Below are 16,082 nucleotides of genomic sequence, written 5' to 3'. Positions count from 1 at the left end.
CCATTCTGAAATCTCCTAACTGTGCTCACATCAACTGAATCGGTTTCGTAAACGTTCAGCACGTGCTGGTGAAATGGTTTTCCGTGTGGAGGAATTCAATGTTGCATATCTGCTTCTAATAAGTATATAAATAAATTTATATAAATATAAATAAATATATTCAACATTTGGACACCAGCTGCCTACCGATTGTTTTCTGAAATTGATATCTGGTGCAACCGGCCCTGTCGGTGGGGCATTAGAATACACCGACTGCCCCCCTGCAGAGGGTAAAAGTCCCTCAATGGGGGTCCTGGATATGACCTTAAACTATATCCAGTGGTGAGGCCCCAGCTTGTGGGCTTTGGGGAGTGTGGAGCCACCCTTTAATTACCATTGCTCCCAGGTCCACTCTGACCCGGAGTGGTAGTACCTGTTAGGGTTCCAACTATGGGTTAAATAGAAACCGACTTGAAAACAACAAATATATTCTATTAAAAAAAAATTCTTCAAAATCTTTGGATTCGGCATTAAATAACCCGAAAAGGGTTGATATGCCTTAAAACAAAAACAACCAACCAACCAACCAACCAACCTGGTGCAACCAGATCGGGTCGGCTGAAGATACTAGTTTCCTGAATTAAATGCACCAAATATTGACGTTAGTTATTTATTTGTTTGTTTGTTTATTTCCCTTTGCATAACTCAATCATCTTCTGCAAAACCAAACAGAATATTTTTCTTTTTTCAAACAACTAAACTAAACGCAAACAACGTGAAGCACAAAAACTTTAACACAAAACTACTGGTTCAGCATTAAATAACCCGAAAAGTGTTAATATGTCGAAAAATAAAACTACAAGACAAAGAACCATGAACAAATACTTGAAGATATAAACAATGTAAATAATTATTATTTATATATAAAATAACTGAATTCGGCATTAACTAACTCGAACGAGGATGATATGCCGTAAAAAATAACAACTAAACCAAACTAAAATGCATAATGATCGGCTAATTAGTTACATACACATATATAAAAATATAGACGTACCTAAATTTACATAAAGATTTACCGCATACGTAATTATAAAATCTTATTTTTACTAATAAATACTTCCTGATTATGCTCTTTCATACCGGAACACCGGCCACTAACGGTGGTAGCAAGTGCAATCGCTTTCTCTCCTTACTATATGTATGTCGCATTAAATTCTTCTGATTTAAACTTCTGGCCGTGCGCAATCAAGATGAAGTCAGTTGAACTGGCTCTATTCCAAATTTCGAAGTGAGGCATGTTCGAAATCTTATCTCATGAACCTCGACATGTTGGTGTTCTTCACATTTTTCTTGCTTCAGAAAGCGATAGTATTGGATTTATCTTAGGTAAGCTTTGCTGGCAACACAAGTATTTCTAACTGAATAGACATGGTTTACGCCCGTTCAAATAAACACTTGGCGTCTTGTGTTTTCCAGTGAAAATTTAGTTTCCTTGTTAAATATCGAGATGCGTACTGTTGGAAAACGTTCGGCCACAACGGAAAAAAAAAGATTATATCATCCAAGGAAAATCTGTGAGTTTTCATGAAGGATATTGGAACCATTTCAACAAATCTCCATCAGACCCGATAATACGTTCCTGGAAAACACGTACTTTTAGTAGTATCAAGGAAGGCCCCTACCGATTTACTTGATAAAAAAATGTTACTCTTAATCATTGCAATTATCCATTTATCTCTCTTTCTCTCTCTCTCTCTCTCTCTCTCTCTCTATATATATATATATATATATATATATATATATATATATATATATATATATACAGGGTAACAAAAAAACGGACCCTAATTCTAATTAGGTCCCATTTCTTAGTGTTTTGTCTGAATGAAATAAAACTTTGGTCATAACTAGTTTATTATATTCAAAACATAACATCAAAACACTAGGGTCTTTGGCCTTTTTTCTCCGTTCTACAGCATATGTTCTAGATGGCTTCTATTTAGCTTTTTTTTTGGGGGGGGGGTCACTATATATATATATATATGTATATATATATATATATATATATATATATATATATATATATATATATTAGTTGTTATGTGTTGCAGTCTTTGAAATTGTTATTAAATTTGTGAATATGCACCCTCCTCGTCCCTTGATTATCATACAAGTTAGAAAATCGATAACAAGGCAAAACGTAAGAGATTTAGTTTCACGGTTTTTATAAAGATATCATTAAAATAGTGATATGGGCACCAAATTTTAAATTGAATTTTCAATGCTTTGTTGATTCTGGTTTCCGGATGAACAGTTGTTTTTCAGTCTTACAAAAACATTCTATGCAACCGATCTTTTATCGTAATCATGATGAATAGGCGAGTCAGCGCAATTTGAACTGCAAATAAGATTTGTAACCGGAAAACAAGACTTGACGGGAAATACTCGTTTGGATTGGAGCGACAATTTATTGTTTTATTTATCATGTTTTAAAGCCAGTGTTTACTTATTTAGTTACTTCAGTAATTGGATTTGATTGGATTATATCTAAAAAAAAAATAAAAAAAAGAGACGGCCTGTCGGTCCCGTTTCCTTTTTGAACAGCCATATCTTTGCTTAACGTATTAAGATCCAGTATGGCACAAAAAGGACATTTCTGGTGCGAACTCCAGTTCTCCACATTTGAAGGCCTTATACCTGACTTGTCTAGTACTTTTTAGAAGACACGTAAACTTTTAGAACTATTTTGTCGAAATATAGCGAAGAGCATGGCCCCTTTCTAACCTCGACAGCTTGCTGACGGAGAGTGACGGCTGCTGAGAATAATGGTTTATAAAATGGATGATCAGATCTACTTGGACGACATAAGGATTTAAAAACAATACTATTTTTGTCTCTTTGTTTTTAACAATATACATTGCTCTCTCTCTCTCTCTCTCTCTCTCTCTCTCTCTCTCTCTCTCTCTCTCTCTCTCTCTCTCTCTATCTCTCCCTCTCTCTCTCCCTCCCTCCCTCTCTCTTGTTTGAGGACAGAATCGTAATTAAGTTGGATTTCGGATGCTGGAACAGTTTTTCCCGAGACATCCCAACAATTCGGAAAACCAAGACACTATCCCCGAGTAAACGACTCAGTAGGGTATTTTTTTTATTATTTTATTATTGAATTGAAACGTTGTGTAATAACTAAAGATGAGTTAGGGTAGACAAATTGAGAGTAAATACTTATTTAGAAAGCGACATATTGACTTTTCTATAAATAGGGCACTAGGTACATGTGATGTATTTTAAAAACCAATATTCAAGATTAAATTTACACATTATAGTAAGGAGCAACTCGGTTCACACGAAGAATTGCATTGCACCACTATTGATAAGTTATAGCAAGACCCATTTATATAAGTTCATACATCATTGAAGAAATAGAATTTGAACAAATTTCACAAAAAAATTAAGAAGATTCCTGCAACTCTCGCGGAGCCACTGCTGAATTTTTTTTTTTTTTTTTTTTTTATTATTATTATTATTATTTATTTATTTATTTATTTATTTATTTATTTATTATTTATTATTTATTATTATTATTATTATTATTATTATTATTATTATTATTTATTATAGATAAAAAAGATGCTGACTGTTTCTTTTCTAATAACACGTCTCCTCTCGCGTAATCTATTTGTGGCTTTCAGTATGGCTGAAACATCCGTTTTGGGCTAGATTTTCGCACGAGCATACAAACCAGAATATTATGAAGGAATATAAAGTTCACAAATAGCTGTCATGTTGCATGTATACCCGTTACGGTAGATGACAACGCTTTGGCTTTAGCTTTGTAGAGAGGTGTCCATGTCCTCCTACATACAACGCCTGGTATTTCCAAATAACCACCCGTCTAGCACTAACTAGGCTCAACGTTGCTTAATTTCAGTGATCTAACGGGAATCAGTGTGTCAGTATGATTTTGCCATATTGCAGTGACAATATGGGTGTGAATAGAAATTTAAAAAAGAAATATATACAGTAATGCTGCAAACAGTGTTAGCAATTTTGAATATTTTAAACGTATTCCTACATTTAATAAATTCAAAATATTATTGAGATAATGGTGCTTAAATGGTTAACGATACAAGCTAAGAAACTGATTTTAATCCAGTTTATTCCAAAGAAACATTTTCACTTAGGATGTCGGAAACCTTCACATAACGACTTTATGTCATTTTAGAAACAATCTAACTAGAAAGATATCAAGGAAATTAATGCCAATAATAGAATCATCTGATTTATAGAAAATAAATTAATGATAAATAAATTATTCAAATCGTTTATTAATGATTAATCATCACAAACTTTAATTCAACAAAATTATTTTTTTATTCATCTGAATAAGAACATTTAATAATAATTTTACTGGAATTACGTGTAGTTATTGTCTTATTTATTCGCATTATAAAAAAGAAACGGTTTCTAATGATAATAAGCTTTAAAGAAATGAAAAAAAATGGTTGATGATTCTGCTTAAAATAAAAACGCGCGCAATGTATTTTTATTTACGTGATGCGCACTTTTAAGAAAATAAATATTATTTTTAGAAGTGAAAATTAAATCATTGTTTCTTTAAACGTAAATAGACGAATATTTTTGTTTGTTTTGAGTAAAAACAAACAAATCTTTCAGTCGGTGCGGTTTTCATACTTATGTGGATTTTAGTTTTTGTAGATAACAAACAGGTTATTATTTCGACCTTTTCATGGTGGCATTAATTTAATTATTTCTTAAATATAAATACAAACATAAATACAACACACACAATTTCAAAAGTTATTTTAGTCTTTCTTTTTCTTTCCATTATTTATACTTTAATTTACACACGCGCATATGTATACACACACTTTACACACATATATATATGTGTGTGTATGTGTTTTATTTATACTTTAATTTACATATACGCATGCATATATATAGATATATGTGTCTGCGTTTTATTTATACTTATTTACACACACGCATACATATATGTATTTTATTTTATCGGCAGTATCATAATGACGAGAAATGGGGGGAAGAGACGTTAATTTTTGCAACGAAATAACGTTGTAGCTTACAAGGAATCTTTTCTTGTAATGTTAACATACTGGTAACGTAGATACACGTGTACCCTGAAAAACAAACATTCAATATCAACAAGAGATCACATGAAGTATATTTTTTACACCTAACCTCTCGTTCAGTGAGATTTGACGAGACTAGCGGATCTATATAAAGCATCAAAACCGAGCACTATTCTTCTTCTTCTTCTTCTTCTTCTTTTTCTTCTTCCTCTTCTTCTTCTTCCTCTTGTTGTTGTTGTTGTTGTTTTTTTTTGTTTTTTTTTTCGGAGAGTTTTTTTTTTCGTATGTAAAGTATTTGTTTATTTTATTTACTCGTGGAGAGTTGTGAATGTGTGCCTTGTCACAGTCGGTAGCGCTGTGGAAAAATGCATGGCTTTTGTTGGGACTTCACTGTTTGAATCAATACGAAGGAAAGGGAAAAGACAAAGAAGGGAAAGGGTAAAAGGGAAAAGGACTCTCCAAGAGATGATGTCTCGATAAAACTATCGGCGGTGGTGTAACCTAAAATTCACCAACCCCATTCATGGGAGAATGTCAAATCAAAATATTGAAAGTAACGACGTGAATGAGGCTGGAACATCTTGCGATGGTCTCACGTCCGGTAGGTGTCCCACTCGTCATCATACAACTGTTCGAAATTCTGAGGATGTGGCTGGATATAGGGGGAGTGAGAATTGCCAGAGAGGGTCCCAAGACATGAAGGGAGTTGGAACAGGAAATTTATAAAAAACCTTCGACGGGTGAGGAAAGAAGAGTACTGTGGGAATGCTTTGTAAGAAGTGGAAGTTCCAAATCTGGTGGATATATCCGAAAAGTGAAGGAAGAATGGGAATCGAGAGGCGGAGGAGCTAGAAGTGTCGCGAGTTTGGTATCCCAGTTAAAACAAATTAAAATAACAACCTACTTTCAGTGATTGCAAGAGAAGTGATTGAACAGATGGTTAGGAATGAAATGAATAACGAAAATAAAATTGATGAAACTAACTCTGATGAAATGATCAAAAGAGAAAAGACGGTGGGAGAGGGTTGAAAAGTGTAAAAGATTGTGTGAGAACCGAGGAGATGTCGTTGAAGGAGGATGTGGTTAGAAATGAGGAGTGGATGCTTAAGGTTGTGGCCAATGAAGTGGAGGTATGTGAGACTAAGGCTGATTACGTGAAACGTATGGATAGAGAAAGGGCAGATGAACTGGCTAGGAAGAAAATGCATGGAATGTTCTTCCAGGATATAGAAGAAGTGGCTGATGAAAGATCATGGCAATGGCTTAGAGCTGGGTATCTGACTAAGAGTACTGAAGCTTTTGTTTGTGCAGCACAAGAGCAGGCATTAAGAACACGATTGTTCAAAAAAGTTGTTCTAGGAGAGGAAGTTGCTGCAGAATGCCGGATTTGTAGTAAGACCCCAGAGTCAATTGCGCACCTTGCAGCAGGGTGTAGTGGATTGCCCCAGAGAGAGTACCACAAAAGACACGATCGCATGGGACTCCGGATATATTGGGAGATGTGTAAGAAGGTTGGGGTGAAGTGGGCTAGAAAATGGTTTGAGGAGGTGCTTGATGAAGTGAGAACAAGTGAGGATGGCAAGGTAGAGGTATAGTGGGACAAAAGTGTCATAACGACCAAGCAATTGCAACATAATCGTCCGGATTTGGTCGTCATTGACAAAGTCTCAAAAAAAAACTGGCAGACTGTAGACTTTTCAATACCCTGGGACAGGAATGTGAGAGAGAAGGAGAACGAGAAGTGGAGCAATTATGCTTCATTGGCATTGGAGATAAGGCGTATACACGGGGTTAAAACACAAATAATCCCGGTTGTAGTTGATACACAAGGAGTAGTATCAAGTCGTCTGGAAGGACAATTGAAAAACTACAGATCCCCGATGTTTTAGGCGGCCTTCAAACCTCTATAATTGTAGCTACCACCAACATCCTTAGGAAAACCCTTGATCCTTGAAGCTCCTGGTTTGGAGCCGGGAATAAGGGAAATCCTCTGGAAATGAATCTCATCCCTTTCCAGAGAGACGTTGATAAACGAAATCAGAATTATTATTATTATTATTATTATTATTATTATTATTATTATTATTATTATTATTACTACTACTACTACTACTACTACTACTACTACATAAAAACGGTCCAACGCTATCTATACACGAGAATGTCTTATTCCTCCTCTCACCCACCCCCGGCAAGGTTAAACTATTCCAATTTCTCAGTATATTCGTTTCATTTCATTTTCATTGAAATATCTTTTCACTGACTGTTTTTTGTAAGAAACATAAAACAAACGTTGTCAAATGTTTTATTTCGTTTCAGGTGATGTTCAATGTAGTACATGCAGCTCTTCGACAAACGGTGCCATTTATACAAACTGGACGGGTTTCATCCGCTCACCGCATTTTACGAGCGGAAATTACATGAGCAGCGAACAGTGCGAATGGCACATCCGGGTGAGCGCTGGAAGTCGAGTTCAACTAAATTTTAACTTCTTCGAAATCGAATCACCGCAATCAGCAGGTGCAAATAAATGCTGGGATTATATCGAGGTAAGTAACGTCAAGTATCTTAAACTTCTGACAGAAACCATATGCATTAATCAATTACTATTAGAAAAAGAAAATTCATTCGCTTTAAGTTAAAAGCCAACAATTAACATATATTTTGTCCGTGTTTTTTTTTTTATATAGAGGGCGTACATACATAATTATGATGCTATGTTTTAATTGGAAACTGATATCCATAACAACCGTCGTCTCAAAAACGATCGTACACGTAACTATTGTTAATGTTTAATATATATATATATATATATATATATATATATATATATATATATATATATATTTATATGGGTGTCACCACTTATCAAGGCCCAGGAGCCACTCGGGGATAAGGGTTATAGTGTGTACAGTAATCCATGGGATAGTATCGTAGTAATAGTATTGGGGATTTGATAAGGTGTCATTACTTAAGAGGGCGGTTCATTAGGAATTTGTTTGTGTTGGACTTGAAGACATCCAAGTTGAATTCGTGGGGGGACAGGCAAGCGGCAGAGAGTTCCACAGCCGTGCTGTTCTAAGAAAGAAGCTTTGTTCATGGGATCTACGTTTTGATTTAGGCACAGATAACGAGCGGGGAAAATTATTGACAGTGGTTTCAGCTAGTCGGGTGTTTTTCGTGAAAGACTGGCGAGGGAGGACCAGAGAATGGAGCTCAGACAGGCACTTACCATGGAAATAATGAAAAAACAGAGACAGGCTCGCAACGTCTCTTCTGTAGAAGAGAGGTTGCAGGGAAGAGAAAAGGGCATCCCCCACCAAGCCATGAAGTCTATTTTGTACTCTGTTAAGGCATGATAGGCTGCTTTTAGCAGCTCCTGCCAGGATGTGACAGCAGTACTCCATCCTTGGAGGCACTTGGCTTTTATATAGATAGAGAATTGCATCATTAGTGAGATATCTTCTGGAGCGGTAGAAGGATCCCACCATTTTCCCAGCGACCTTGGCAACAGACTTGATGTATGTGTTCCATTTCAGATCAGGAGTAAAGGTCAAACCCAGAAGCTTATCAAAACACGGGGCCTCACCCAGACGAGAGCCATTCATTTCAATCGATGCCAGATGGGTATCAGAGCGTTTATGATGTAATGATAGGAGCTTGGTTTTAGATGCATTGAAGGTAACCAGCTACCTCTTCCCCCACTGAACCACGCGCTCAAGATCTGAGGAGAGAGAATCAGAGAGAACGTTGTCATTTGCGACCTTTGATGTGTTGCCATAGATAGTCGTGTCATCAGCATAGATGTCAACGAATGATTTTAGTATGTGTTTTGGGAGATCATTGATGTAGATCAGGAAGAGAGTTGATCCCAGAATGAACCCCTGAAGGACTCCAGCATTAATTCTGTGGGACTCTGATTTCTGCCCATCAACCACTACTCTTATGAGCTTATCAGAGAGAAATGATTTAATGATCGAGAAAACATTTCCAGTTATACCGTGGCTGGAAATCTTGTGAAGTAGGCCTTTATGCCATACCTTATCGAAGGCCTTTGATATGTCAAGAGCAATTGCCCTAGAAATGAAGCCTTTGTCGAGAGATTCGCTAATTCTATGTGGTATAACTGTTAGCACGTCTGCTGTAGATCTAGCAGAACGGAAACCATATTGCGTGTCAGTAAGAAGGTTATTTCTGCTGATGTGGTTGACTACTTCTCTATTTAATATGGATTCCAGCAACTTACTCATAGCACTCAGGAGACTTATTTGTCTGTATTGAGAGGGAGATGACTTATCACCTGAATTCTTAAATACAGGGCATATTGACGAGGTTTTTCAGGGTGTTGGAAAACACTTATCCTTAAAGCAACGCTTAAACAGTTTGGTAAGTATGGGGGCAAGTTCTGGTTGTAGCTTTTTTATAATTGGAATACCGTCATGGGCAGTTGCTTTACTGGAATCAAGATTCTTTATTAGCTTGGCGACCTCACGCACCGATACTTGTATGTTATCTCGCGTGTTGTGTGTTGTAGGAGGAAATACGGTGAGTTGATCGCCTTCGTCGCATAGGGTAGAATTTGCTGCAAATCCTTGGCAAATAGTTTGGCCTTGTCTGATGCTGACAAGATGACCTCTGGACCATTGATAATGGTTGGGATAGAACGCACGCTTCTGTTCAGGATCCTATTTGCTATTTGCCAGAACTGGTGGGAACCAAGCCGCTGCTCAGCTACTTTGGATTTAGCAGACTGAGCATATAGCTCTCTTGCATGTTTTTATTACTCTTTTACAGTGGTTGCTGGCAGTCATGAAAGCAGCTTTAGTCCCAGTACATCTATTACGTTGGTAGCTATGGAAAAAGTGATTTCTGTACACAATAGCAGCAGCACATTCTGGGGAGAACCATGGCTGGCTGTTAGGTTTTTGTTGGAATTTTTTGGATGGTATGAATCGGTCTATGCCTACAGTTAACCATTCGGTCAGGTCTGATACTATAGAGGAGACATCCTTTTTAATGGAATGGAGAGGTAGATCAGATATGAATGTACGGAAGCTATCCCAGTCAGCCATAGAGTATCGGTATACAGTACGGTGGAGAGGTACGTCTGAAGACTTATTATATTTCATTTTTATCTTAACTGATATAACGGAGTGGTCGGAGGATCCCAGAGGAGATAGAACGGCACATGAGCATAGCTCAGGGAAAGTTGAGAGAAAAAGGTCTAGAAGGCTTGCATACTGACCGGTAGTATCAGGCACACGGGTCGGCTCGTGAACAATCTGAGTGAGGTCATAGGCAATGGCAAAATCATGACAGAACCTCCCCTCATCATCAGTCTTCTTTTAGTGGGTCAGCCATTCCATATTGTGGACATTGAAGTCACCGCAAATGTGAATGTTAGCCGCGGGATGAGCAGACAGGATGTGGTCAATTTTGTTAGATAGTAACTCCGCTGTTGTGGGGCCGATAGAGGGCAAATATAAATACGGGGGTGTAAGCAAGTGCAACCCGGAAGCACATATAAGGTAAATTAGGGTCTTCCCTGTAGATATCCCTGCCACACGGGAAGCCATCTTTAATATAGGTACATATTTTCTGCCCATGGCGATCTTGGGTGTCAGATTTAGATTTTAAGTTAGAGTATCCATTAATTATGAACTCCTCTAGGGAGGTGGTCGGCCCTATTCCAGTTTCGCTTAGAAAAACATATGTCTGTTTTTGTCTCCTGTAATTGGGTTTCAACCTCTGGAAGGTTGGAACGTAGACCCCTGACTTTGGAGAAGGAGACATGATAATAGTGGTCTACGTTGGAGAATGGGGTTCTAGGTTTATTCGTGTTTTTTTTTTTTTTTTTAGATATTTTATGTTGAGGATTTTGGGATTTGTGAACAGGTCAGCATACTTGGTTAGAGCAGTACAGAGAGGGAAAGTCAGAGAGAAAAGACGGGAAGATTTTTTGTAGCACATGATAAGGTAAAGCCGTAACAATTACCCACTAGTATGGCATCGAGAGGCCCCACCAGAGACTACTGCATGGTCCAGAATCCATTCACCAAATGGCAATACAGCAGCCCCAGTACTTTGAACCTGCTTATAGGACACCCTCCTTTGTGGTTAATCCAAGGTTCGGGTCCCTGCCTATCAGGCGGTTAACGTCAGCCCAGATGAAAACGTTTACCTCCAGCACCCTTACTAGTGACATGGCCACAAGGATAGACATAGAGACAGAAAATTTCCGGCATCTCAGACTACTGTTCACGAAGTACTACCGACCTGGGAAGCAGCTTTTTCTTCATCCTTTGTCAGAAACATCACTCATTGGAAATGAGGACTGGGGGACAAATAAGGAGAAGCGAGAGTTACAGGAGCTGTCGATAACACATCCACTGTATTATCTACTCTCCATTAAAAAAAATAGGTAAGAGGGACTTATTAATATCTACTTAGTATAAGTCCTTTGCCCCATTCCCAGTTTAGGATAATACTTGAAGATAGTTTCCCCTCCAATATTAATCCGTTGAATTTTTTTTCTTTGCTTTAGAAACCTCGAGGTAGAGCCTTCCGGCTTCACCTTGTAGTTAAATTCCGTTAATGGGAATTATGAAGTCGTCTTTTTTCTTTTTTGGATTGGAGAATGTTATTTAAGTACTGGTTTAGGGTGGTACCAGGCATAATTGACAAAAAAGACTTAAAAAACAAGAAAATTAGCAGAACAGGATCAGTAGAGTTAAGTTGTTTCGTGTTTTAAGTCAAAAATGCAATAAGAAAAAATAAAAAAATAAAATAAAATATAAAATAAAAATAAGCAAACAAATTATATATATATATATATATATATATATATATATATATATATAGTGCACAAGTGTAGGCATTATTAACAGTGATGGATAAGAATTGTTTAACTTAGCTCTTTCTATATATATATTAGTTTTCATTCCAACTGCTGAAATAATGGAATTAATTCGCATTCATAAATTTATTTGTTTTTATTTTGTTTGATTAATTTTTCGTTTTAGTGTGTCTTACGCGTGTTTTGTTGGCTAGCAGAAGATACCTTTCTGATATCAATAACCCTTCATATACGCATAGATATTCAGCAAAACCGTTACAATGTAAAAGGTATGGAATGAAAAAGATTTTTAAAAAGATTTTCACGAAGCAAATCTGGTAAAGCTTTTTTAATACTTAGTCATGGTAATATTCATACGAAACCCATCGCCAAAATAATAAAATTCCAAAACAACGCCGCCATATTAAATTTCAGAAAGTCAGAAACGTATTTTCTATATCTATATATTAGTGAATATATTTTTTATTCGTTTAATATCCGGAAAATACGACAGATATTCGTCTCATTTTCATATAAAACCAGTTTCTAATTTTCCCGCTCGAATAGGATGGTATTGGACACATTGGCATATTTCTTTTACGTTTCATGTCATTTTTTACAAGTCTTCCCTCCCCCCACCCCCTTCTCAGCATTTCCTCTTATCTCTGTCACAAAATGGCGACGCTTCCTGTTCCGCCCACTGCAAATCATTCGATGCATGGGACTCACGGCCTTTTATGCGCTTCCACAGGATCTTTCAGCAAAAAAAAAAAGACCATGTTTTTAAAACTATACAGCAATAGCAAAAAAGAAAGAACTGTTCCAATCGTGTGGGGGATTGCGTGTTGTGATCACTCGTCATGATTGATGGCCGTTTCGATTGAACATCCGTTTGGCCCACTGATAACTTAACGTGCTCTTGTCAGCAAAAGAATAATTAGTTTGTGAAGGAGTGTTCGTAAACAAACATTGATGAAGACAACGTCTGATTACGGACGCTGTATCAGTAGAAGAAAAAAACCTTTATCGACAGAGCAGATTTATTGTGTTTATCGAACGGACTGACTCGATCCCAAGATAATGCATATTACCGTTGCATTACAAACGGTTAACATTACCGTGTAATTGTCAACATTAAGTGTTTCAAGTAGGTTTCTATAGTTTTTCTGTGAAATTTTATGAGAAAGGCGATCAACTGCTAGATAACAGCAGGACCTGGGGAAAACAAAGGTGCATAGATTTCTTCTAAAACGTTTTCATGAAAGTGTGTTTTTATTGTAATATGGTTTAACTTCGACTAATATAATAAAATCAAGGTTAAAAGGAGCAAGGTTCACAATAGTACATACCACTTATATATATATGTATATATATATATATATATATATATATCTTTACAAGGGAAATAAGGTAAAAAAAAAAACGGTAAAAGTGCTCGATATGTCAATAGAGCGGTATATAATTTTTTAATTTTTTATTGAGCCCATAATAAATTTACATTACTGTTTCCATTGGATTTTCAGCCCAGGAGATGAGGTAGAGTACCAATTTCATCGGAATTTATAGGTGGACTGAAGTTTAAACTTACAGAAATGGATAGAAAGTTGTTTGGGGGGGTATTAGATAGAGAGGGAGGTTGTGTGGTAGTGTGAGGAGGTTTTATAGTTGAATTTCAGTTGTGAAAAAACGCTAAAGAGCTTCTATTAGATACGTTTGGGGTGAAAATCCAATGGAAACAGTAATGTAAATTTATTATGGGCTCAATAAAAAATTAAAAAATTATATATATATATATATATATATATATATATAATGTGTGTGTATGTATGTATGTATGTATGTATGTATGTATGTATGTATGTATGTCAATGGTCAGGACATGTCATATGCCACTGGTGCCGTGTAACCCAGTACTACCTGCCTCATGGTCGGGTCACCGGCGACTAAACTGGTTCCCCCACCAGACTTGTTTTGGTGAGGAGGGCGGCTAGTCTCCCTGAAGGATTAAAAACAAGACCTTTCAAAGGGCGAATGAACCCTTTTTGGGGGTCAACTGCCAACTAGCACCGTGTATATTTGTGTGTATGTATGTGTGCGTTGGAGTGGAGAGGGCTCCCGTAAGCCGTGGTGAAGGCAACCTTTCTAGGAGAAGCAAATTTCTGATGTAAAAAAACATAAAGCGGGAGATCAGTACTCGCATTAAGCTGGTCTGCAGTTTAATTTGTTGCTGGCTATCTTGCCCTTGCTTGTTGCTGGATCTCAACATTTTGAACCGAGAGAGAGATTTAGCTGTCGTACAAAGCTAAGACTCTGTAACATCACCTTTGTATAGATACACCTTCAGGCATTTGGGCTCAGTGTCCGAGGAAGTGGCAGTTGTCTGGCAAGACGTTGCAATCATCATCATGTTATGTATGTATGTATGTATGTATCAGCAGTATTTCCTCGCTGCGTGTTAATAACGCGAACAAGGTCAAAGGGTCAGTAAATAGAAGGGGAGCACAAATTCGTTTTTACATCAATCGGTTCGATGTCAGTATTTTTGTTTATTCCATGTTATTTTCTATTAGTTTGCAGTTAAATTAGTTCGCTCTCGCTTAAACTGAAGGGTAAATTACAGAATTGGATCTATATGCAAAGTGTGTACGTAGCGCAGATTAAAACGATAGTGTTGATTATCAACGATAGGAACAGCTTTACAAGGCTATCGTTTGATCTAACCGTTTTTACTTATCAGAGATTTGTACGTTTCAGCAAAAGCTTACACTAAAATAATGCATTAATGAAAATCAGATGTTTGTAGTTACGGATGGCCAAAATTGCTACAATCACTTCATTACTATTATACTAAATAAAGAATTGTCATGTTTTTTAAGCATAAAAATGTTCGACATTACATTCTGATAATAGTGTCAGAAGACATCAATTTTTGATCAGTCACTTAACCAGTTTAGATGGAGATTTTTTGGTCAGCAAGTTTTTAATTCATCTCTCCCATTTACGTTTTCGTGAGGAAATGTTAACACTATTATATTGCCATGCACGAAATAGATTGCTGTTTATTCTATTTTATGATGTAACCCCGTAGACACATCGGTTTCTCTTAGATCACCAGCCTTGGTTATGTCCTCAAAATATTTGTTTCAATTCATGTTAAGCCGATGAGTTTTAAGAATAAGCTTAATTATGGTTAGTGGTTGTTGAGAAAGTTTCTTGTTATGTAAAAGAAAGAAGTTTAGTCTTAGTAGCATAAGTGTTATTATCCGTTTACGTCCCCATTCCAACTGGAGAGAACTTGAATGCCTACTAGACACTATCCTCGAGTGTCTTAGGTTTCTCTATAGAGGATTTTGTAACGGAAACCTAGCATGAGGATATTTATTTACCTTCTCTTAAGTGATATTGCCTATAGTAACAACACTAAGACGTATACTCCACCAGACTATATGAATTTCTTCCTAAAATCCAGTAAAACCAAGAAACCGAAAAAAGACATACTATAACGTATTAACTGATCAATAAGTCAGAGGAAAATTAATATTCTTAACTTTTTTACTAACTCAACTTTTGAGATGTAAATGCATCTAAAACCAAGTTTCTATCTTTACATCATCAATGCTCTGATCCCTATCTGGCATCAATTGAAATGAATGGATCTCGTCTTGTGAAGGCCTCATGTTTTGACAAGCTTCGGGGCTTGATATTTACTCCTGATCTGAAATGGAACACATACATTAAATCCGTTGCCAAGGTCGCTGGAAAAATGGTGGGGTCCTTCTATCGATCAGTAGATATCTCACTCCTGATGCAATTCTCTACCTATATAAGAGCCAAGTACGTCCAAAGATGAAGTACTGTTGCGACATCTGGACAGGAGCTGTTAGAAAGGACTTATCGTGACTTTATAGAGTTAAAAACAGAATTCGTACCCTAGTATGGGATGTCCTTATCGCTTCCCTGAAACTTCTTCCTCAGAGAAGAGATGTTGCAAGTTTGTCTTTGCTTTATCGTTATTTTCCTGGCAAACTCTCACGAGAAATACTCGTCTAGCTGAAAACACTATCAATAATTTCCCCCACGCTTTATCTGTGCCTAAACCTGAACGTAAATTCCATGAACGATGTTTATTTCTTAGAACTGCACGCCTGTGGAAC

The 16,082-nt window shown here is 36.8% G+C and overlaps 1 protein-coding gene across 3 annotated transcripts in view; it reads left to right on the top strand.

Moving 5' to 3' along the window:
- The window catches only part of LOC145260389 (uncharacterized), a 649,016-nt gene that overhangs the window by 322,265 nt on the left and 310,669 nt on the right, over positions 1–16,082 (top strand). For all 3 annotated transcript variants that reach the window (XM_080118365.1, XM_080118344.1, XM_080118355.1), the window contains exon 4: positions 7,413–7,642. In XM_080118365.1, the coding sequence (XP_079974491.1) occupies positions 7,413–7,642 (230 nt within the window). The remainder of the gene's footprint in view (positions 1–7,412; positions 7,643–16,082) is intronic.

The sequence above is a fragment of the Euprymna scolopes genome, chromosome 3, assembly GCF_053919585.1.
Source record: "Euprymna scolopes isolate OS-2025 chromosome 3, ASM5391958v1, whole genome shotgun sequence".
NCBI classification, from domain to species: Eukaryota; Metazoa; Mollusca; class Cephalopoda; order Sepiida; family Sepiolidae; genus Euprymna; species Euprymna scolopes.
This window is presented reverse-complemented; position numbering and strand designations above follow the sequence as displayed.